Source organism: Nerophis lumbriciformis, linkage group LG03 (assembly GCF_033978685.3).
Source record: "Nerophis lumbriciformis linkage group LG03, RoL_Nlum_v2.1, whole genome shotgun sequence".
NCBI classification, from domain to species: domain Eukaryota; kingdom Metazoa; phylum Chordata; class Actinopteri; order Syngnathiformes; family Syngnathidae; genus Nerophis; species Nerophis lumbriciformis.
Genome location: NC_084550.2, coordinates 54,275,462 through 54,300,284, shown reverse-complemented (window position 1 = coordinate 54,300,284; position 24,823 = coordinate 54,275,462). Strand labels below are relative to the sequence as shown.

At 39.0% G+C, this 24,823-nt stretch overlaps 1 protein-coding gene across 1 annotated transcript in view; it reads left to right on the top strand.

Moving 5' to 3' along the window:
• Nucleotides 1–24,823, top strand: part of st7l (suppression of tumorigenicity 7 like) — a 101,260-nt gene that overhangs the window by 27,053 nt on the left and 49,384 nt on the right. The window contains exons 4-9 of the mRNA XM_072912850.1: nucleotides 17,643–17,827; nucleotides 18,154–18,236; nucleotides 20,739–20,898; nucleotides 20,990–21,044; nucleotides 24,440–24,555; nucleotides 24,649–24,727. Of these exons, the coding sequence (XP_072768951.1) occupies nucleotides 17,659–17,827; nucleotides 18,154–18,236; nucleotides 20,739–20,898; nucleotides 20,990–21,044; nucleotides 24,440–24,555; nucleotides 24,649–24,727 (662 nt within the window). The 5' untranslated portion in view covers nucleotides 17,643–17,658. The remainder of the gene's footprint in view (nucleotides 1–17,642; nucleotides 17,828–18,153; nucleotides 18,237–20,738; nucleotides 20,899–20,989; nucleotides 21,045–24,439; nucleotides 24,556–24,648; nucleotides 24,728–24,823) is intronic.

Genomic DNA, 24,823 nt, shown 5'->3' with positions numbered 1-24,823 from the left:
AAGAAGACATGTCCAAACCACACGCCAGTGAACAAAAAATGATACCTAAAATAATTTTGTTTAGGTATAAAAATTACGAGGTGGTCAACACAAAACGGTTTGCAGTATGCAACACATGCGGTTCGAAAATTACTGATGGAGAGGCAACAACTTCCAACTTCGTCCGGCATTTGAAGTTGCACAAAGAACGGTAAGTTTTGAATGTAAGATAACGTTTATTGGCTAAGTAACGTGACTTTTATTTGCTGTGTAGTTAAATCAGTGAGGCTGTAAACTCACTGCTAACGTTATAACGTTATTGCAAACACGGGAATCTGTTGCAGTTCACTACCTTATTCATACTTTTTGTTCAGTGATTTTTTTTTAAGCAGGGTTACGTTAGTCAATATATCACACGTAACGTTAGACGGCGGTCAGCAGCACCGCGTATTTTAGCCACCTAAAAAAGACAAAAATAGTAAAATAAAGGTCAGTTAAAATGTATACTATATTATGAATATGTGTACCGTTTTAGCTAGCTTTCTGACATACTGTTGGTTGTTTACCTCAGTGGTCCCCAACCACCGGGCCGCGGCCCGGTACTGGTCCGTGGATCGATTGGTATCGGGCCGCACAAGAAATATTTTTATTTTATTTTTTTATTTTATTTTTTTATTAAATCAACATAAAAAACACAAGATACACTTACAAGTAGTGCACCAACCCAAAAAACCTCTCTCCCCCTTTTGTTCTGGGCATTGAACATGAAGACTCTTCCTTCACTGTTCCGAGTGGCCATGAGAGTCTTGGCAGTGCCTGCCTCCAGTGCTCCAGTGGAGCGAGTTTTCAGCCATGGTGGCATCATACTACGCCCCCATCGTGCACAAATGACTGACAGACTCTTGGCTAATTTGGTCTTTTGCAAATGCAATGCAGCATAGGGCCCTGACATATAAAAAGTACAACCTTTTTGTTATGTTCACGTATATGTCATGTTTTTTCAATGTTAACACTTTTGTACAAATAAGTACATTTGCACTTTATTTTTCAATGTGTTTGTTCTGTAAAGGAATGAGTTAATGTTTAAAATGACTGGTTAATAGTGCTATTATAAAGTGCAATGTCAGCACAATTTTCTTTCCTGCAATTTAAAATGCACTTGTTTTAATAAATAAATACAGCGTTTGAAAAGCATACACAATCTGTGTTAATATATTAGTCTGTGGTTAAAAGGACTTGAAAGGACTCGAAACTCAAAATGCAGGACTTAGGACTTGACTTGAGACTTTCCAGTCTTGACTTTGGACTTGACTCGGGGCTTGCCTGTCTTGACTCGGGACTTGACTCGGACTTGAGGGCAAAGACTTGAGACTTACTTGTGACTTGCAAAACAATGACTTGGTCCCACCTCTGGTAAGTGCTGTGACATGGAGTAGGGATCGGATGAAATGAGATCTGTTTTTTCCTACTTATTTTCGGACATTTTAATAAGACGCGCTTCAATGTAACTTTATGTTTTGTTTTGAACTAACCAAAACATTACAATACTCCAGCATACAACATCTCTGTCCACTTTACTTTTTTATTTATGTATTTATTTTTAAAATGTTTTTTTCCCCCAAAAATGTTAAGCACAGAAATTAAACAAACTAGCAGTAATTAAGTATATTTAATCAAGACTGCTTCTGCCTACTCATTTTCGCACATGTTAACTTTAGCTACTAGTCTCTACTTCAATGTAACTTTTAAAAGCATGCGTCACATAAACTAAACATGATAAACATTAACATTATATAAAGAACCAAATCTGCCAATACTGTACAATAAACAACTCCAGGGCTTTACATTAGAAGACAGCTCTATCCTATTTAAATGAGGCTTGTCTGTGCACACACATTAGTGTCAGAGCACAGTTAGTTGGCTTGTGCACTGATGAGAGGATGTCAGTCAGCCATGCAATAATGTTCACTGGACTGACCTCACCCGTGATCTAACCACTGCAGACATCATGATTGCCCGGGTAGCCTTGCTGGAAACTCCTATGAAGAGTTATTATGAGGCATGTTTAGAACGCTTCAAATCTAGCAACTGGTATGCGGTGTAGCGTAAATGTTAGGGGTGCATATTCTTATTTATCGCGATTCAAAATCGATTCATAAATTTCTAAAATCAATTAAAATAAATAAATATATATATATATATATATATATATATATATATATATATATATATATATTCAGGAAAAAACACAGAGGCTATTTCATCCCTTCAAGCCTGTTTGGCAGGTTTCCCTAGTCTTCAGGGGATTTTATTGAAGTGTCTGTGGTTGTTACATACATATATATATATATATATGTATATATGTCTTAATAAGGTTATCCAAAAAATAGTGCTCGATACCGTAGTAGAGCGCAATATATGTATGTGTGGGGAAAAAAAATCACAAGACTATTTCATCTCTACAGGCCTGTTTCATGAGGGGGGGTACCCTCAATCGTCAGGAGATTTTAATGGGAGCATTCGCATACCATGGTTTATATAGGGCACAGAGTGGGTGGGTACAGGCTGGCCTAGGGGCGTGGTGATTGGCTCATGTGTTACCTAGGAGGTGTTTCCGTCTATGGCGGCATGTTGTTACAATTTCGCTGCGCTTGTTGAGGGATGACAGGTCTGGACGGTAAATAATAAACAGTTTCTCTTTCAAGCATAGGTTGCATCTTTTACAATCCTTACAATAGTGGTAATAAAAGATGCAACCTATGCTTGAAAGAGAAACTGTTTATTATTTACCGTCCAGACCTGTCATCCCTCAACAAGCGCAGCGAAATTGTAACAACATGCCGCCATAGACGGAAACACCTCCTAGGTAACACATGAGCCAATCACCACGCCCCTAGGCCAGCCTGTACCCACCCACTCGAGCCCTATATAAACCATGGTATGCGAATGCTCCCATTAAAATCTCCTGACGATTGAGGGTACCCCCCCTCATGAAACAGGCCTGTAGAGATGAAATAGTCTTGTGATTTTTTTTTCCCCACACATACATATATATGTATATATATATATATATATATATATATATATATGTATATGTATATATATATATATATATATATATATATATATATGTATATATATATATATATATATATATATATATATATATATATATAGGGTACATTACATGGGGGTGTGGCCATTGTTACACAGTAGTGCCTTGCTTCTGTGCCAGCATGATGAGACCAGTCTGTTGCGTTTGTTTAAAGTGGACATGTTGAGGTGGTATATAATTAAAAATAAGTATTTCAGGCACAGGTTGCATCTTTTAGCTGCACTGTTGTATGGTGAGCTAGATGCGACAATTCGCCATGTAATAGCGTGATCAATTTTATTGTATTTAAGAGTCCATATGCATTTGTTTAGCTCTGTAGAGTTCTTGAGTTAGGGCCTACAGAATGATGCTGTGTGGTTGTTATAACGGGTTTTAAAGGTGTTTTCTGTGAGTCCAATGTATGTCTCTGTGTTTGAGTTGTCCTTGCGGGTGACGCTGGCTTGCTAACCAATGATGTTTTTAAACAGTTTCCGTTGAGTAGGCAGTTAAGCCTTTGTCTGCAATTGCAGCTATCTGTGGAGTTAGAGTCGTTAGCGATTGCTTGTCTGTGTGTGCTCAGAATCTTTTTGTTGGGTGAGTCAACATTTTCAACATTTTCAGGAAGAATTATCTTTAGCACAGACATCGTTATAAATAAAAAATTAAAAAAGTTTCATTATAATTATTATACCAAATTGTCACAAGGTGGAAGCGCAGCTTTATTGGCGTGACCCCAAGATGCAGCAGACAAGAGGCAGATGGTGAGTAAAGATAATATTGTTTAATAAACAAAAGAAAACACACTCACGAGGATGTGGGAGAACAAGCAACGAGGAGTAAAAACAGGAGGAAGGTGCGTGCAGCTAATTAGTGCTCAAGACAAAGAACTTATTTCAATGATCAACAGGCAGAGCATAGCAATGAGCCGACGGGAGAGAGGGAAACAGTGCTGGACTGGAATATAAGACTGATTGGCAACCGGGTACAGGTGTGTATTGGTTGGCAATCAATGCCAGGTATGGGAGCCAGTACACCGTCGACATACAGGGGAAGTGAGAACCAGGACGGTGGGCGCCCTCCGTACCCACTGGAGACGAGGCAGGCAACGGCGTTGGAACCACCGGAGATTGTCATTATGGGGTATTGTCTGTAGAATTTTGAGGACAACGGTGCACCCACAAAATATAGGGCAAAGGCTGTAAATATTTAGGTACCATGCTGTACACGTGATTTCTTAGTTTTAATAAATTTGCACAAAATCACATTGTCATTATGGGGTTTTGTCTGTAGGATTTTGAGGACAATGGTGCACCAACAAAGTATTGGTATGCAATGCAAAAAGTCAGTGATCAAAAACAAACAAAAAAAAATACAAAAATTAAGGGTATTTTATTTGAACTAAGCAAAATTATCTGCCAATAGAACAAGAAAATTTGGCTTGTCAAGACTTTCCAAAACAAGTAAAATTAGCTAACCTCAATGAACCCCAAAATACCTTAAAATAAGTATATTCTCACTAATAAGTGCACTTTTCTCGGTAGGAAAAAAAATATGAGACCTTTTTGCTCAATATGTTGAAAAATATTCTTAAATTAAGTAAATGCTAGTGCCATTATCTTGACATAATGATATGTGCTCGGCATTACATTTCTTGAAACCAGCAAACTTATACTAAAAGCTAATTTATTGTTCTTAATGGAAAGGCTACAAGGCAACCGCTTGTTACTCTCGGGTTCTCCTCGCCGCTCAGGGAAATCATATGGTCTAAAAATGCATTTTTCCATCGATAACATGACATCATCGCGCCAAGTGTGTGCTCTTTCAGTCAATTAGTGCGCATATATACAGCCCGGCCCCCGGCCAAAAAATGTTTTAATTGTAATTTTGAAGAATTTATCTGAATGTGCATGAACCTTTTCTGTTAAATGTTTAAATATTAACTGTCAGTTTACTGTACTGTGCCAACTGTACTACTATATGACAACCGTATTTTTCGGACTATAAGTCGCAGTTTTTTTCATAGTTTGGCCAGGGGTGCGACTTATACTCGGGAGCGACTTATGTGTGAAATTATTAACACATTACCGTAAAATATCAAATAATATTATTTAGCTCATTCACGTAAGAGACTAGACGTATAAGATTTCATGGGATTTAGCGATTAGGAGTGACAGATTGTTTGGTAAACGTATAGCATGTTCTATATGTTATAGTTATTTGAATAACTCTTACCATAATATGTTACGTTAACATACCAGGCACGTTCTCAGTTGGTTGTTTATGCCTCATATAACGTACACTTATTCAGCCTGTTGTTCACTATTCTTTATTTATTTTAAATTGCCTTTCAAATGTCTATTCTTGGTGTTGGGCTTTATTAAATAAATTTCCCCAAAATATGCGACTTATACTCCAGTGCGACTTATATACGTTTGTTTCCTTCTTTATTATGCATTTTCGGCCGGTGCGACTTATACTTTGGAGCGACTCATACTCCGTAAAATACGGTGCGTATTTTCTATTGTTTCATTGAAAATAAGACAGCAAAGTCCATTTGGCTGTCATCTGTTTTAGTTTTGAGACACAATTGTGTCAAAGTCATGATTTGTTTTTCATGCTTGAAATAAGAAATGATTACCGTATTTTTCGGAGTATAAGTTGCACCGGAGTATAAGTCGCACCTGCCGAAAATGCATAATAAAGAAGGAAAAAAACTGTGACTTATAGTCCGAAAAATACGGTACTTTAAAAAAGTAGTTTTATACTTGTGAGTGTTGATGACACAGCTTTGCAACAGTTGATATTCTAGTTTCAAGCATGTTTTACTCAATATAGGTCATAAAATCTGAGCAACAAGCTGTAATATCTTACTGAGATCATTTAGGAGCAAAACCCTTAAAACAAGTAAAACACTCTAACATTAGTGAGAAGAATTATCTTATCAGACAGAAAATAAGCAAATATCACACTTATTTGAGATATTTAATCTTACTTAGATTTCAGTTTTTGCAGTGTGGTGTCTATGGGATGGTGACTTGGTCTTTGTCGACCGCGATGGAAAAACGAAAACGAGCAGAGCAAACGCGAGCAGAGTTCAATGTAAACGCAGCCTTCAACGCTCTCACTTTCACTCTGAGTTGTCTGTTTTTGACTCCATTACTGCTTGCAAGCGTTAAAAAAAAAAATCGGGAGCACGCATCCAAAACAACTCGTGTAGCGTTCAGGGGTTTCAAACAAACAAAGCGACAAACACAACGCACCTGCCTTAAACGCGGTGCAAACATTAGCAGCCTCATTAACATTATAAAGGCCGGCGTCGCTCGCACTTGTACTTTGCAGGCTCCGTGCAATTTTAACACCCCTGGAAAGTATTGTGACACCTTTTTTTTTTTTTTGTGAGGGTCGCACAACTACTACTAATGCAGCTGTGTTTACTTACAAATCATGCTTTGTTTTCGTGTGCGCCTTTGTGTTTTATTGTTTGTCGGAATGTTTTTGACTGCATCAAGGTAAACCGTATTTATAATGCGTCCTCTTTGCCTCCCCCGTTTATGCTCAGTGACACTGCTTGCAGTCACGCTCCCTGCTGTGCTACATTGGAAAAGACACGAGTTCCAGCAAGTACCGTATGACCTCAACCCATGAACTTGGCTCCTCTGACATCTGTAAAGAAGGAGTGTGCAAAAAAAAAAAAGCAACGTAGGCATATTTCATTTCAATTGTGTGTTCTGTCATATTTAAATTATGTGACATTATGGCTCAGATGGTAGAGCTTGGGCAAGAGACTTCACCCACGTTACTCCCAGTGCCACTCACACTGGTTTGGGGGGACGACAGATGGAAATGAGCAACTATGCTATAATCTGGCATACATCAGATTAATGTGCTCTGTCCTGAATCAAAAAACAAAATAATAATAATAATTATTGTTATCCTATATTTTGTGTTTATTTTTTTTCTTGTATATGCCTATTATTATTATTATCATTATTATTATTAATATTACATGTGTAAATGTGTTTTAAAATTTTTACCATGATTTTAAAATGCATTCAAGATAAAAAGGAAAAATATCTTACACTTTATCAAAGGTGTATAAAATATGTAATATTGGTTATTATTATAATTAAAAAAAATACATTGAGTCCAACAAATAATTTCTGTACAGGTGTATGTACTGACTATATTAATTACAAATTTACAGTCAATGTAAAAAATGAGGGCGCTGAAAAAAATCGATTCACCGCTGAATTGCAATTCTTATTCACTACTATTTTAAATTGATTCTTTTTTTTTTCTTAATATCTGTGTATATATATATATATTAGCGTTGTCCCGATACCAATATTTTGGTACCGGTACCAAAATTATATCGATACTTTTCGGTACTTTTCTAAATAAAGTGGGCCACAAAAAATAGCATTAATGGCTTTATTTTAACAAAAAAAAATCTTAGGGTAAATTAAACATATGTTTCTTTTTGCAAGTTTGTCCTTAAACAAAATAGTGAACATACAAGACAACTTGTCTTTTATTAGTAAATAAGCAAACAAAGGCTCCTAATTTAGCTGCTGACATATGCAGTAACATATTGTGTCATTTTCCATTCTATTATTTTGTCAAAGCTATTAAGGACAAGTGGTAGAAAATGAATTATTAATCTACTTGTTCATTTACTGTTAATGTCTGGTTATTTTCTTTTTTAACATGTTCTATCTACACTTCTGTTAAAATGTAATAATCACTTATTCTTCTGTTGTTTGGATGCTTTACATTAGTTTTGGATGATACCACAGATTTGGGTATCAATCCGATACCAAGTCGTTACAGGATCATACATTGGTCATATTCAAAGTCCTCATGTGTCCAGGGACATATTTCCTGACTTTATAAACATAATATACATTTTTAAAAAAACAAAAGAAGATGTTGTGATGCCAAAAAATATCGACGTAATCATAGTAGTATCAATTAGATACGTTCCTGTACTTGATATCATTACAGTGAATGTCAGGTGTAGATCCACCAATGGCGTTTGTTTACATTTTGACGCCGGTGAGCTACGGTGTGTAGTGAAGCATGTTTAGCTATTCCTCGTCCTGCAGGGATGATACTTGTAAGAATCTTACTTTATTTGTCACCATGGAGGCGAGGATTAGTTAATTTAGAAGTAGCTAAAACAATGCCGATTGTGGCTGGACATTAGCCGCTAGCTAGCCATGTCTTAAAGCACCTCTTCCTGAGGGTGTTTCAGTGTTATAACTTCACCTTTATCTTTAGTTTTTAAGCCAGAATGCGTCCGTTCTCCCTTTTCTGTCTACACACTGTGTCTGCTTGTAAGTACTCCATGTGTGCGCTGCCGAACATGCTCGTCTGCTCTTAAACCAGCAATAACATGACATGACGACGACGGGGGTGCGGGGATATATATATAACTCAACCAATGGAGAAATACAGCAGCAGTAATCAAATGGTTCAACAACATCCAAGACAAACAACAGCACAACTTTATCTCCTTTGATATCGAGGAATTTTACCCTTCCATCACGCAAGACCTACTGACTCAAGCACTAGACTTCGCCTCAGACTACGACTCAATCACAGGCAACGAAAGAAACATCATCATCCACGCAAAAAACTCCATTCTCATCCACAACAGTACACCATGGCAAAAAAAGAACAATGCAACATTTGACGTCACTATGGGAAGTTTTGACGGAGCAGAAACGTGTGAACTCGTTGGGAGTTTCCTCCTCTCCCAGCTCGCTAGCCTCAATCTGAACCTTGGTATTTACCGTGATGACGGACTGGCAGTGTGTCGCGCCTCGCCAAGGAGCAGCGAGAATACCAAGAAGCGCATATGCCAAATTTTCAAAGAGAACGGCCTACGGATCACGATTGAAGCCAACAAGCAAACCGTCAACTTCCTTGACGTCACTTTCAACCTGAGAAATAACAGCTACCAACCATTCACGAAACCCAACACAACACTCCAATACGTGCGCGCCTCGCCAAGGAGCAGCGAGAATACCAAGAAGCGCATATGCCAAATTTTCAAAGAGAACGGCCTACGGATCACGATTGAAGCCAACAAGCAAACCGTCAACTTCCTTGACGTCACTTTCAACCTGAGAAATAACAGCTACCAACCATTCACGAAACCCAACACAACACTCCAATACGTGCACCATGACAGCAACCACCCACCCACCACCACGAAAAGAATACCTACCGGAATCAATAAAAGGCTATCGATGCTGTCATCTAGCAAAGCTGAATTTGACCAAGCAACCCCCCCGTACCAAAAAGCCCTTGATGAAAGCGGATACAATTTCACCCTCACCTATGAACCCACGCCAGGAAACCAGCCAAAAAAGAACAGAAAACGAAACGACATCATCTGGTACAACCCCCCATACAGCAAAAACGTCTCAACGAACATTGGACACAAATTCCTCAGTCTGATTGACAAACACTTTCCCAAAGACAACAACCTAAGAAAAGTATTCAACAAGAACAACATTAAATTGAGCTACAGCTGCATAAACAATATACGACAAATCATCTCAAACCACAACAAAACAATTGCAAATGAGCCGTCGACCCCCAGTCAGAGCGACTCCAAAACCAACAAAGCATGCAACTGTCGAAAGAAACCTGATTGCCCCCTCAACGGGGGGTGCTTACAAACATCAGTTGTCTACCAATCTAAGGTAATACGCAAGGACATTAACATATCCGACACATATGTAGGATTAACCGAGGGTGAATTCAAAACCAGATGGAACAATCACAAGGCTTCTTTCAGGAACAAAAACCTGCGAAATACCACAGAACTCAGCAAACACATTTGGGACCTCAAAGACAATAATGTTGAATATTCAATAACATGGCAAATTCTTGCATCCAGCACACCTTACAATAGTGGTAATAAAAGATGCAACCTATGCTTGAAAGAGAAACTGTTTATTATTTACCGTCCAGACCTGTCATCCCTCAACAAGCGCAGCGAAATTGTAACAACATGCCGCCATAGACGGAAACACCTCCTAGGTAACACATGAGCCAATCACCACGCCCCTAGGCCAGCCTGTACCCACCCACTCTGTGCCCTATATAAACCATGGTATGCGAATGCTCCCATTAAAATCTCCTGACGATTGAGGGTACCCCCCCTCATGAAACAGGCCTGTAGAGATGAAATAGTCTTGTGATTTTTTTTCCCCACACATACATATATATATATATATATATATATATATATATCCATCCATCCATCCATCTTCTTCCGCTTATCCGAGGTCGGGTCGCGGGGGCAGCAGCCTAAGCAGGGAAGCCCAGACTTCCCTCTCCCCAGCCACTTCGTCCAGCTCTTCCTTTGGGACCCCGAGGCGTTCCCAGGCCAGCCGGGAGACATAGTCTTCCCAACGTGTCCTGGGTCTTCCCCGCGGCCTCCTACCGGTCGGACGTGCCCTAAACACCTCCCTAGGGAGGCGCTCGGGTAGCATCCTGACCAGATGCCCGAACCACCTCATCTGGCTCCTCTCGATGTGGAGGAGCAGCGGCTTTACTTTGAGCTCCCCCCGGATGGCAGAGCTTCTCACCCTATATATATATATATATGTTATATATATATATATATATATATATATATATATATATATATATATATATATATATATATATACATACATCTAGTTTTTTTTAAATAAACAATTCATAAAAATACGATTTGAACAATCGGTTCAAATCGAGAACGGCGCTGAATCAATTCTGTTTTGAATCTGCACCCTAAGAATCGGAATCTAATCGAATCGTGAGTTGTTCAAAGTTTCACATTCCAAGTAAATATATTCTTTATTTATGTTTAACATAAGAGTAATCCCACACCAAAGCTATACAATAAATAATTAACAAAATATAGATCACACTTAAAATGGTTTAGTTTATTTATTTCAAAAAAGGTTTGGACTATATTAGTTGGTGATAATGGTTTGGTGTATTAGCATGCATGGAAAACCTGTATAGAAAAAAGTATTTAAGAATACTTTTATCAACAGCCCTTATTTACCATTTTTGTGGTAGTATGACATGTAACGGACATTTGAGATGTACAATAACCCATAAAGTGTTAAAGTATATATTACAGGGGTGTCAAACATACGGCCCGCGGGCCGAATAAGACCCCCGAACAGGTTTTATCCGGCCCGCGGGATGAGTTTGCTAAGTATAAAAATGAGCCAACATTTTTTACTGAAAAAGCTGCTGTTCTAAATGTGTCCACCAGATGTCGCAATAGCAATTCTTTGTATCTTTGTAGATGATGCTACATATGTAAAAAAATAAAATAAAGCGCATGATGTTAGTGAGGAAAATGAGCAAACTACATGAATAACACCCTGTAATTTGATTTTGATATTATTTTTTTATCTTGATAGTTTGAAAATTAACACCAATTAGCTGACTGATGAACATTATCACATAATTTATTCAGAAAGTATAAATAACGACAAATAAAGAGAATACTATTAACCGCAACATGTAAGTGTAAAAAAAACAACAACAAAATTATGATTTGTACATTTCCAGAATGTGCTCGTTCTATTTTTAAACAAAGAAAATAATCTGAAGCTGTCTTTATTTTTAAGTTATCGTGCCGTGATTTTACTTAGGAGTAAAGTTTTCTCTATGTGGCCCCTGATCTAAATTTAGTTTGACACCTCTGACTTATTATGTCAATTCTTTATTCGTCATTTTAATGAAGTTTATGTAAAAAAAATATAAAAAAAGACTCAATAATATTTGATTTAAGTTTAAAAATAAAGGGCCTCATTCATCAACACCTTACCCTGAAGGGAAGCCTGGTACTTGCTGCAGTTGAGCGAATAATCACCCATCTGACACTATTAGATGAAATACTTGTACCTGTTGTGTATATAAATATGAGCTTTTTAACATGTTTACGTGGAAAAAGGGCCCAAAAATGGTCATTTCTCTCCGCCACCATTCCACACAGACGTGATCAAACAACGCTATCCAAAAAGAAAAATGGAGAAATATATTGTTTGAAACAAACAAAAAAAACCTACATATACACATTACCCCATTTGAAATGAAGTGTTTCGAGAGAAATGAGTCGCGTCGGTGGTGGTAGAGTTGGGGAGAGTCCCTTCGCGGAGACAAGTAAAGTAAACTCGCTGAAAGGAAACACTGTGGGAAACAATAAGCATTTTCTGAAGTTTCTATTTCTTTTCCCATCAGCAGACAAACGAGCCATCACATCACAACCCATAACGAACGGACGGCGAGTGTGCAACATAGCCCGACATCGATAACATCACAAAACACATCATCACGCCGCTCCACCGAGGTCATTACATTCATTAATGCTGGGGCACAATACATACACTCTGTGGCTTTTTTTCTTTTTCTTTTTTTTTTAGCTTTAGAGAGCAACCTCTTAAGTAGTAATGAGAGTGAGAAATGCAGAGCGTTTAAAGTGAAAATCCTGATCAATTATGAATGATTAGAGGACTCTTAAAAGCTCGGGCTATGAAAGAAAAGAAAGAAACGACACAAACAGAACCCGGAGAGTCCAGGATGCTTGGATGGATACCAGATGTGAAATTGTAAATGAACCTTAAGCACACAGGTGAGTGTGCAGGATGTTGAGATAATTGCTTGTGACTGAACACAGGTCATGCTGCTTATGTCCGTCCATCCATCTTCTTCCGCTTATCCGAGGTCGGGTCGCGGGGGCAGCAGCCTAAGCAGGGAAGCCCAGACTTCCCTCTCCCCAGCCAGGCCAGCCGGGAGACATAGTCTTCCCAACGTGTCCTGGGTCTTACCCGTGGCCTCCTACTGGTCGGACGTGCCCTAGACACCTCCCTAGAGAGGCGTTCGGGCGGGTGGCATCCTGACCAGATGCCTGAACCACCTCATCTGAGGAGCAGCGGCTTTACTTTGAGCTCCTGCCGGATGGCAGAGCTTCTCACCCTATCTCTAAGGGAGAGCCCCGCCACCCGGCAGAGGAAACTCATTTCGGCCGCTTGTTCCCGTGATCTTGTCCTTTCGGTCATAACCCAAAGCTCATGACCATAGGTGAGGATGGGAACGTAGATCGACCGGTAAATTGAGAGCTTTGCCTTCCGGCTCAGCTCCTTCTTCACCACAAGGGATCGATACAGCATCCGCATTACTGAAGACGCCGCACCGATCCGCCTGTCGATCTCACGATCCACTCTTCCCTCACTCGTGAACAAGACTCCGAGGTACTTGAAGTCCTCCTCTAAATGCTGCTTATGTATTATCCCTTTCTTCCCCTGTTTTTTTGCATATATGTTCCATTACCGTTTGTTCAACATATTGCACCTAAATCATTCCCATTCCCTGATAACACCCCTCAAGTAGTGATGTTCAAAGACAAGAAGGTTGCATGAAAATGTATTAAAACATGCATGTTTTCACCAATGAAAATGATCTGATGTGATTATTATGACAGCTCTTTAACCCTGACTGTGCTTGTCCATCAGCATCACATGCAAAACACCCCAGGGGGGGCGTTAAAGGTGCGAGGGTGGGCAACGATTTAGCTTTTTGAATCAGATTCTCCACCCCAGATATGGACCTATCAATGTGCTTTGGCGTAATTTGTGTGATGTGAGCTCAAAAGGTTATTTCATCTGTGAATGTAGTGAGGCCTATTTTCTTTAGAGCGGTTCCAGTGAGAGCATTAAAGGTGCAACAGCAGCATCTGCTGGTCATTTATAGTAGTACATGGTTTCCTGTGGGCTGTTTCAGTCGTTGTAGACCCCTACAAATCAACTGGTAAGCAAAACAAAAATATTAGCTATGGAAGTAGTTTTCAAATGATTAATACATGTCTATAAATTTTTTTATTTAACTGGCTACTATGTAAGCACAGCAACTGTTTGAAAAAAATAATGATCACATAACAAATATGATGTCCTATAAGTTTATGCAATGTTCATCAATCAATCAAAGTTTATTTATACAGCCCTAAATCACGAATGGTTACAATGGGATTGCAATGAGAACCCCCCCCCCCCCCGCCCCCATCCCTGGGCGACCGGTGCAATGGAAGTCGAGTGGATCTCGATCAGACCTGGGCAAATTAAGCCCCAAGGGCCACATGCGGCCCGTTGAGCTTTTCAATCTGGCCTGCCGGACATTCCTAAATAATTGTTTTAGATGTTTAAGATGGAAAGTGTAGCTGCCATTATGATGTGCAGTGATGTTTTCTAATGTCCGTAAGTCTTCAACTATACTAAGTCTTGCATGATATACTAGTTACTATGGTCATCTAATTAGTTACTATGGTCATCTAATTAGTTACTTTGGTCACTATGAGATATCTCAGATTGTAGGTGGGGTTTTTTTACCCTTCACATTCATATTTCACTATGTTTGTTGCATTTTGTTTGTGTTTCGGTTGATTGTAAAATATGTTGTCAATATTCAGTGTTTTGTCCATCATAGTTAATATTGTAAATCCCACATTCTTTATTTTCATGTACATTCTGGGTGTCTCATTCAGTAAAAAAAGGTCAAATTCCATTCCGTTTTTTAAGGCGGTCTGTCATAACGTTTTCAGCTTTCAATCATTGTTGTGAGGTTTTGTATTAGTGTTCCTAAAAATAGATATAACGGCCCCCAGACACACTTTTTTTAAATATAAATCTGGCCCCCCGAGTCAAATAATTGCCCAGGCCTGATCTAGATAATGGTGTGAGAGTCTAGTCCATAGTGGGGCCAGCCGGAGATCGTCTTGGGTGGAGACAAGTCAGCAGCACAGAGACGTCCCCAACTGATGCACAGATGAGTCGTCCATCCCGGGTCCCGACTTTGAACCGCTAGCGCCTCATCTGTGGTCACCTAATCTGTGCCCCCCACCCCTCTCCACGAAGGAGAGGGGGGCAGAGCAGAAAAGAGACGGCAGATCAACTGGTCTAAAAGGGGGGTCTATTTAAAGGCTAGAGTATACAAATGAGTTTTAAGATGGGACTTAAATGCTTCTACTGAGGTAGCATCTCTAACTGTTACCGGGAGGGCATTCCATAGTACTGGAGCCCGAATAGAAAACGCTCTATAGCCCGCAGACTTTTTTTGGGCTCTGGGAATCACTAATAAGCCGGAGTTCGTTGAATGCAGATTTCTTGCCGGGACATATGGTACAATACAATCGACAAGATAGGATGGAACTAGACCGTGTAGTACTTTATACGTAAGTAGTAAAACCTTAAAGTCGCATCTTAAGTGCACAGGAAGCCAGTGCGGGTGAGCCAGTATAGGCGTAATATGATCAAACTTTCTTGTTCTTGTCAAAAGTCTAGCAGCCGCATTTTGTACCAACTGTAATCTTTTAATAAACTCAACCTATTCCCAGGTGCATGTCTTTGGAGGTGGGAGTAAGCCGGAGTACCACGCAGTCAAGGAGAGAACTCCCAAACTCCACCCAGAAAGACTACTTAAAAATTATCCTACATAATGTGTGAAAACTTAGACCCACATGCACAGTATTCACATAGTGATAGTTATATTTATTTGCTCATATTGCTGATAATTTTTGCACTTTCAACATTTCAACTCAAATTGGTATTGACGAGGGTAAACTGGCTTTCATCACTGTTTGTGATTGCTGACCGGCCTATAAGATACATAAAGATCATCAGGACTCCTCTTCCTCCTATCCGGAAAATCGCAAAAAGCCGCTGCCTGACCAGGACTCATAAAATCTGTAGATACTCCTCCCACCCCCACCAAGGACTGTTTTCACTGCTGGACTCTAGAAAGAGGTTCCGCAGCCTCCGTAGCAGAACCTCCAGGTTCTGTAACAGCTTCTTCCCTCAGGCCATAAGACTCTTGAACGCATCATAATAATCCCCCAAAATGGATTAACTCGCTGGAATATAAAGACAATATAACATACATCCATAAACGTGGATGCATTTGCAAAAGTGCAATATATTTATCTGTACAGTAATCTATTTACTTATATCTGCACCTTATTGCTCTTTTATCCTGCACTACAACGAACTAATGCATCAAAATTGTGTTCTTATCTGTACTGTAAAGCTCAAATTTGAATGACAATAAAGGAAGTCTAAGTCTAAATAAGAAGCAGTGTTGGTTGGCTTTCATTTCAAGTGGTATTGCATAGTGGCTTGGGTTGGAGAAGTAAGTACATCTCTGATGAGATCAACCACAAACGTGATTCCTGCACTACCAAACCTGTAGCATTTCATTCATTCACTGTCATCCAGTGTTTGGAGAATATCTCTCCTGCCATTTTGTCCTCTGCTTCGGGAACTCCTCAGCATCTTAAACGTCCTCTTCCCTGCTCTTAACAGAACTTAACCTTAGGATCTCTCTTGAAAGCTATATCTTTAGGAATAGCTTTTCTCTTTACTAGGATCTACTCTTCTCTTTTAGAGGGAAATTCTAAGAATACATCAGACTATAATAATTTTCTTGGAATTTGGTCACTGCAAGCAATACTTTGCACTAACCCAGCAGGCACAAGACATCAAAACAACGATGAGAACTTGTTGAATTAAGGCCTGATGTTGAGCAGTTCAATCCTAACGTTAGAACAACCTGCTTTTTGACGATGTTTAATCAATGTTGGGTTCTGACTTTGATTTGACCATTGAAAATTTGGTCATTTTGCAACACAAATATAACGTTGAAACAACATGATTTTTGACAACAGGTTGTGATGTTGATTTGACCATTGAAACAACAACGTGGATCCAACATTGGACATCAACGTCTCAATTTACAAACAACACTATTTTGCAATGTTTCAAAGTCAGTTTTAAAAGACATGTATGTATAATCAACATTGTATCAATGTCTTGTGCCTGCTGGGAAGAATCTTTAGGGATACGGCTCTTGATTTCCTTACCAAACGTATGAAAAAAATCTAAAAACAAATACAAGTCATTCAAATAAATACTTTGCACATGAATTTGTTAAACTACAATGTTTTCATTAACTCATCTGTGAAAGATTATCTATAATAATTATTTGTCATATAAATGCACATTGTTAAATATATTAAATTAATTGTTAAAACAACATCAATAAACATTATTCAATTATAAGATCAACTCTTTAACTTGGGAAATATAAATTGTTAAATATATTACATTATTTGTTAATAAACATCAATAAACATTATTCAGTTATCTTTAACTTGGTAAATATAATTTAAAATATTTTTTGGTAATTATTTTAATACATAAATAGATGTTAAATATATAAAGAGATATCAATAAATATTAATAAAACAAATACAATAATAAATCAAACGTAAGTCTAGTAATTCAATGTTATATATAATAATTTATTAATTGCGGATTAAATACAGGTTGATGTGTAATCTTTAACCTGAGTATTTTTTGTAAATATACTTATATTTTATAGTGTATTCATAAACATTGTATAAAGATCAACAAAACGGAGCCCGGAAGTGGCAGTTTTGCCTATCTCGATTTCAAAATAAATGTCGTCTCCATTTCTGGTCACGTGACCCGTGTGTTTACAGACATCCGGGGGAAAACATGGACGACTCCACTGGCAGTAATCCCCAATCTCACGGATTCACAGACAAACTGAAGTCTTGGCTCTCCTGGTCGTGGACGTACGTGTGCTTCGTGTGGTTCGGCATGGTCCTCATCATGATATACGTCCTGTGGAGCCCGCTCAAGCTGCAGGAAAGCCTGACTTCTGGTGAATGAATGCATCTTGCTCGTTAGCTATTGTTAGCCTTCCGCTTGCTTCTGGTAGCTGCCAGCAAACATTCAAAGACAAAGATGCTGTTTTGACACTAAGCTTATTTTAACATTTGTTTCACTCTGTGCTCAGATTCGACAACTTACTTTTATAATGCAGCGAATGTTGTTCATATAGATCAATATGTGTGGGTTGTGTTGTGCATCATAGACACTGCACTGACATATTGTCATATTATCACTAGCTTGATTATCTACCTACATTTATTTTTAGCTATAACGCAATAACACTCGCATTAAAGCCACTATTTCCCCTTTTTTCAGCATCACTCTTTTTGAACACACTGACTCCCAAATTCTACGTGGCTCTCACTGGGACGTCTTCCCTCATCTCTGGACTCATTCTTGTAAGTTGCCATACGTTTTTTTTTCACGTTATTTGGAATTAAGGTGGAGCATAGTCATTTTTATGCAGTGGCGAGCCGTGCGTTTCCCACCTAGGCCTTCAGTGATGTCAATCAATCAATCAAAGTTTATTTATATAGCCCTAAATCACGAGTGTCTCAAAGGGCTGCACAAGCCACAACGACATCCTCGGGCAAGAAAAAACTCAACCCAATGGGGGACAATGAGAAACCTTGGAGGGAACCGCAGATATGGACGTCGAGAGGATCTAGTTAATAGTGTGAGAGTCCAGTCCATAGTGGGGCCAGCAGGGGATCATCTTGAGTACCGTATTTTTCGTAGTATAAGTCGCTCCGGAGTATAAGTCTCACCGGCCGAAAATGCATAATAAAGAAGGAAAAAAACATATATAAGTCGCACTGGAGTATATCAATCAATCAATCAATGTTTATTTATATATCCCTAAATGACAAGTGTCTCAAAGGGCTGCACAAGCCACAACGACATCCTCGGTACAGAGCCCACATAAGGGCAAGGAAAAACTCACCCCAGTGGGACGTCGATGTGAATGACTATGAGAAACCTTGGAGAGGACCGCATATGTGGGTAACCCCCCCCCCCTCTAGGGGAGACCGAATGATATATAAGTATATAAAGGTGTAAATGGGTTATACTTGTATAGCGCTTTTCTACCTTCAAGGTACTCAAAGCGCTTTGACACTATTTCCACATTCACCCATTCACACACACATTCACACACTGATGGCGGGAGCTGCCATGCAAGGCCCTAACCACGACCCATCAGGAGCAAGGGTGAAGTGTCTTGCTCAAGGACACAGCGGACGTGACGAGGTTGGTAGAAGGTGGGGATCGAACCAAGCACCCTCAGGTTGCTGGCATGGCCACTCTCCCAACTGCGCCAAGCCGTTCCCCAACCCCCGTATAAGTCACCTTTGTTGGGGAAATTTATTTGATAAAACCCAACACCAAGAATAGACATTTTGAAAGGCAATTTAAAATAAATAAAGAACAGTGAACAACAGGCTGAATAAGTGTACGTTATATGAGGCATAAATAACCAACTGAGAACGTGCCTGGTATGTTAACGTAACATGTTATGGTAAGAGTCATTCAAATAACTATAACATATAGAACATGCTATACGTTTATCAAACAATCTGTCACTCCTAATCGCTAAATCCCATGAAATCTTATACGTCTAGTCTCTTACGTGAATGAGCTAAATAATATTATTTGATATTTTACGGTAATGTGTTAATAATTTCACACATAAGTCGCTCCTGAGTATAAGTCGCACGCCCGGCCAAACTATGAAAAAAACTGCGACTTATTGTCCGAAAAATACGGTAGATACAAGTCAGCAGCGCAGAGACGTCCCCAACTGATGCACAGATGAGTGGTCCACCCCGGGTTCCGACTTTCAACAGCTAGCGCGTCATCTGTGGTCACCTGATAACCTCTTCACGCGGGAGAGAATGGCAGAGCAGAAAAAGAGACGGCAGATCAACTAGTCTAAAAGGGGGGTCTATGTAAAGGCTAGAGTATACAAATGAGTTTTAAGATGGAACTTAATCCACGTCTCTAACTGTTATCGGTAGGGCAAATACCCTTTTTAGAGCAAATATCTACGCAAACGACCACTTTGCTGATGCCAAAAATGGATGTGAAGGGTATTTCAACAAGTAAACAGTACAGTAGGTACTTGATGTTGATATATGTAATGCCCATAAAGGTATTCTAGTAAAATATGCAGAGATGAGATGTGTCAGTGGTCCTCGTCAGCCAGAGAACTTTGATTTAGGGGCGGTAGTATCAGTATCAAAATATTGTTTGAAATCAATTTTTGGCAGCAGCAAAGTAGTCGTTTGGGTCCTGGGAATGCGCGGACTTCCGTAAATGTGTGTCCTTTCTGATTTCAATGCGTAAAAAAAATTGCGTTAATGCCAACTGTGGAGGGAGAGTGTGATCAGTGCGCCTGCAGGAGCAAAGGTCACCGCCTCTGTCCATGGTGCTGAAGACAGAGCGCCATCAAACGGGGGCGTGGCAGTGCTGATGGCGAGACACAGCTGGCAGGTGGTTAGATTTCCCCGGTGGTACGAGTTGTCTATTCACCTGTTGTCTTAAACAGTAGCGTTCGGGAACAGCAGGAGGATGAGGATTGGGGAGACTGAAAAGTCTGGAGAAAACTTTGCATAAAAACATACGATCATTAAAAAGCTTGTTAACCCTGCACGCTGGACTCCTGTGCCGTGTCTGACAGCGGGACTGCAAGGAAGCGACTTCCACGTCCGTCAAATCACCTGACAGCTGTGTCTCGCCGTCAACACTGCCACGCCCCCGTCTGATGGCGCTCTGTCTTCAGCACCATGGACAGAGGCGCTGATCACACTCTCCTTCCACACCAACATGTTGACTTCCTAGGGAAATGCAAAGCCTATCCACATTTAATTTATTTTTACTCGTCTATATTGCTCTTGTGGCAGATATTTGAGTGGTGGTACTTCCGGAAGTACGGGACTTCCTTCATAGAGCAAGTCTCAGTCAGCCACCTGCGCCCCCTGTTGGGTGGAGTGGAGAGCACCTCCACCACGGGTCTCTTTTCCTCAGTCAACGGGGAGGCGGAGCCTAGACCCAGTGTGTCAGGTGAGGAGGAGACACAAATGAACCCCTAGTATCTTTTTAATAATTGTCCTCAAATATTCATCACCAGTAATATTATTGTTCTTCTCCACAGAGTGTAAAGTCTGGAGGAATCCGTTGAATCTGTTCAGAGGTGCAGAATACAACAGGTAAAGAAAGCATATGAGCGAAGATGTTTGTTTTTTTGACTGCTAATGTTTTACAGTGTAGCTGTAAGGGTCAAGCAAAGCATAATGATTTAAATTGTATCCATTATAAATGCTTTATTAGACGTAAAGGAACCTTGAACAAATTGCCAATAACTGCCTAAAAGCTGATAAAGAAAAATCCAAGTAGAGTGGTACCCCATTTTTGTTAATAATCCCTCCCAAGAGGTCAGACAAAAACTGTATTAGTTTTTCCGTAACAGATATATTTATTTATATATATTTATATTAAATGCATCCTTTTTTGACAAAGAAAAAAAACGACCCAAAACACATTTTATTTTGGGTGTCCCGACTTCACTTCTGATACAAAACTGATGTTGGAGCCTTGAGTATTGACCAGTACAGCATCAGCACGAATCAATCGTACTTTGTGGTGTGGAATTTTAGAAAAGGCTTGATCAAGTGAAAATACTCAAACAGAGATGGTAAGTAATAGGTATGAAAAACAGTAACCTATTTATTGTTAACTGTCTGGATTGGATCTATGCTGTCTTTAAGTTAAAGTGGAATGGTAATTTGTTTTATGGGTGACACCAAGTGGCCACAATAATTCATTAAGTTAAGATCATGACAGAGAAAGTTGAATAAAGTGGACATTTTTGTTAGTGTATACTTTCTAATACACTTCTGACTTGGAGACTTTGTATGTGTAAGTAATATGCAACTATATTTATTTAATCCCTATTTTTATTGACAAATGTCGTGTTTTAGACCTGCAATATTGCGCAATTAGGACACTTATTACTCGGGATGTGAATCTTTCAACTGACAGTTTAGTCAATGAATAAAAACAAAACACAAATGTTGACATAAATGAAATCCCACTATATTTATCTTGTAGAATGGTGGGACAAGTCCAGAATAGATCCAATCACAGCTCTTTAACAGCGTATGAGTGCTAGGAGTGAGCCATTACAAAAATATGTTTTTTTTGTGAGATTGGGAAGTTGGATTTCTCACCACCAGACAATACTGTGTGCATTGTAATGCGAAAGAGAAAGAGACGAGGACAAATTTTACCTTTGAAGCTATCACGCCATCAGTAGAATCAGAATCAGAATCAGAATCAGCTTTATTGTCATTACGCAAGGTAACGAGATTGAGGCCATTCCATACAGTGCGATGTGTGCATGCTAGAAAAACAATGTGCAAATATATAGAAATATTAAAAATGTAGAAGTGCAATGAATATGGTGTGAAATGAATATATACATGAAAAAACAAAACAAAAACAGGGTGGTTGGTGGAATGGGTTATTGCACCGAAGAGAAGGCAGTCAGTGAGACATCTACACAACTGTGAGTTGGCCAAAGTTAATACTACCATGTTACTTGTATACTACTAGTATACTTTAATAAGTTTACACATCTTTGCTGTGCTGAATAGGTGATATAAATAAAATACACCTTTTTATGAAATGCAGTAGTTGCTCTGACAAAATATTGAAGTTACAGAGGAGTGGAAAAATAGACCAAATGTTGCAAACAATGCCAATAAACTATGTTTACAACACTTTTATATGTGACAACTCTATGTGGCTCTACAACATACATGATAAAATGATTACTTGCACAGATAACCTGTCACTATATTAATAATAATATGCATGGAAAGCTGACTGTTTCAAAGAAAATGTACAATCTTTATGAGGAAAAAATACAACAACAACAACAATATATAAAAGTGCAAAGAAAGATATTTATTGACATTGACATGTGGACCAAAAAAAGTCTGACTGCACCATTCCTGACCAAAGGATCCTGCTACTTTTGTAACAAATGCTTTGCATGTAGCCTAAATAAATGTGCTTTCAAGAAAACTTTAAAGATGCATTAACTTGTATTCTTTATATTTTAGTCGACTAATTATAGTGTAATTTTAACTGACTAAAACGTTGTGAAATTCAGTGGACTAAAACTAAATAAATCTAGATGCCTAAAGTTTGACTAAAACTAAAAGACACTTTTGACAAGACTGACTGAAACAAAATAAAAACAATATCCCGTCAAAATGAGCACTTTTATGCTATCATGTGCTGAGCTGTTGTGTAGCTGCTTGCTCCTACTAGCCGATGGTCCACCATGTTTACTTTTTTCACTAAAATACAAGAAAATACAACTTTTTATGCTTATTGAAGGACATTTACATGATAACTGCCTGTCCAGTAAATGCGCTGCAGGAGATTTTAGATGTAAGCCGATATAATCTAACACTTGTTATTGGATATGGAACCAATATCCATTATCACTATCGAATTCGGACACCCCTATATTTTATAGAGAATATTTATCGATTTACGTGCAGCAAAGAATGCAAAATTTGTATAAATAATGAATTAAATCACTTTTACCTTTAAAACTAACAAAGACGAGGGGGGGGGGGGTACCTTTGTACCTTGCTACAAGTTCTTTCTTTAATTTAGTACTTTTTCTTGCCTTTATTAATCAAAGTGCTGGCACGTGAAACTGTCTTTGGTCCCATTGTGACTTATTTTGCAGTCATACTTAATAAAAAAAAAAGCAGATACTAAGTCATCAACACTTTGGATTCTGTTTTGTCTGCCATCTGTTTGGGGACTCGCTTCTGCAGAATGATACGCAGACAAGCGGACTAGGTTGTTAGGAACGATGTTTGGCCATACGGCAAGCAAGACAGTGTATAAAAAAAAAAGCGAAGTAAGATTATTGCCAATATTTACACCAAACAAAGAGGTGTAGGGTGTAGAAAAACATAGGTACCACTGAGAACCACGATTTAAAAGCCATTAAAATGAAACAAAAATAGAAAAACCAAACAATATTCTAAGTAGAATGTGTTTTTTTTTTTGTTTGTTTTTTACAAAGCTTTATATTTATATCCATCCATCCATCCATCCATTTTATACCGCTTATTCCTTTCGGGGTCGCGGGGGGCGCTGGAGCCTATCTCAGCTACAATCGGGCGGAAGGCGGTGTACACCCTGGACAAGTCGCCACCTCATCGCAGTTTATATTTATAGTTATGTGTTATTTTAGAAACCTACCTTGGGACTACGGCTGAAAATGAACATTTATGCTTAGTCCGGCGTATTTACACTGTTTATTCAAGTGTTAATTAATGTGCACTGTCCCAATTAAACAAATGAAATAGTCAATATTTAGTGGTTGTCTTTGACTTCCTACATTCGACATTTAGTCCACCTCCTTGGTTTAACTATAAGGTAACCACTGTTAATAATAGAATGTGATTTCAATATAACAGTCTGTGCAATATGCTTTCTATATCATAAAATATACAACTTGAAAGGCCTGCAGATTAAGTTGAGCTTCCACTGTGTATTGCAAATATCGTCTCAGGTACACGTGGGTTACTGGGAAGGAACCACTGACGTACTACGACATGAACCTGTCTGCTCAAGACCATCAGACCTTTTTCACAGGAGACACTCAGCAGTTAAGGCCAGAAGATTCAGGTGAGTAAAATGTTTGCATGTTGTCTGTCGGTGAGTATGTGTGCGCACTGTTTGGCTGCATATGATAAGCGTGTAATTAACTTTGGCCTACAGTCATGCAGAAGGCCTGGAGGGAGAGAAATCCTCAAGCCAGGATTAGGGCAGCTTACCAGGCCATAGAGATGAACCATGAGTGAGTCCTCTGCCTAAGTATTGTGCTTGTAACTGTACTAAAAGTTGTAAGTTGCATTTACTTTGTAATGCTCAGGCTCTGTCTGTAACAATTTTG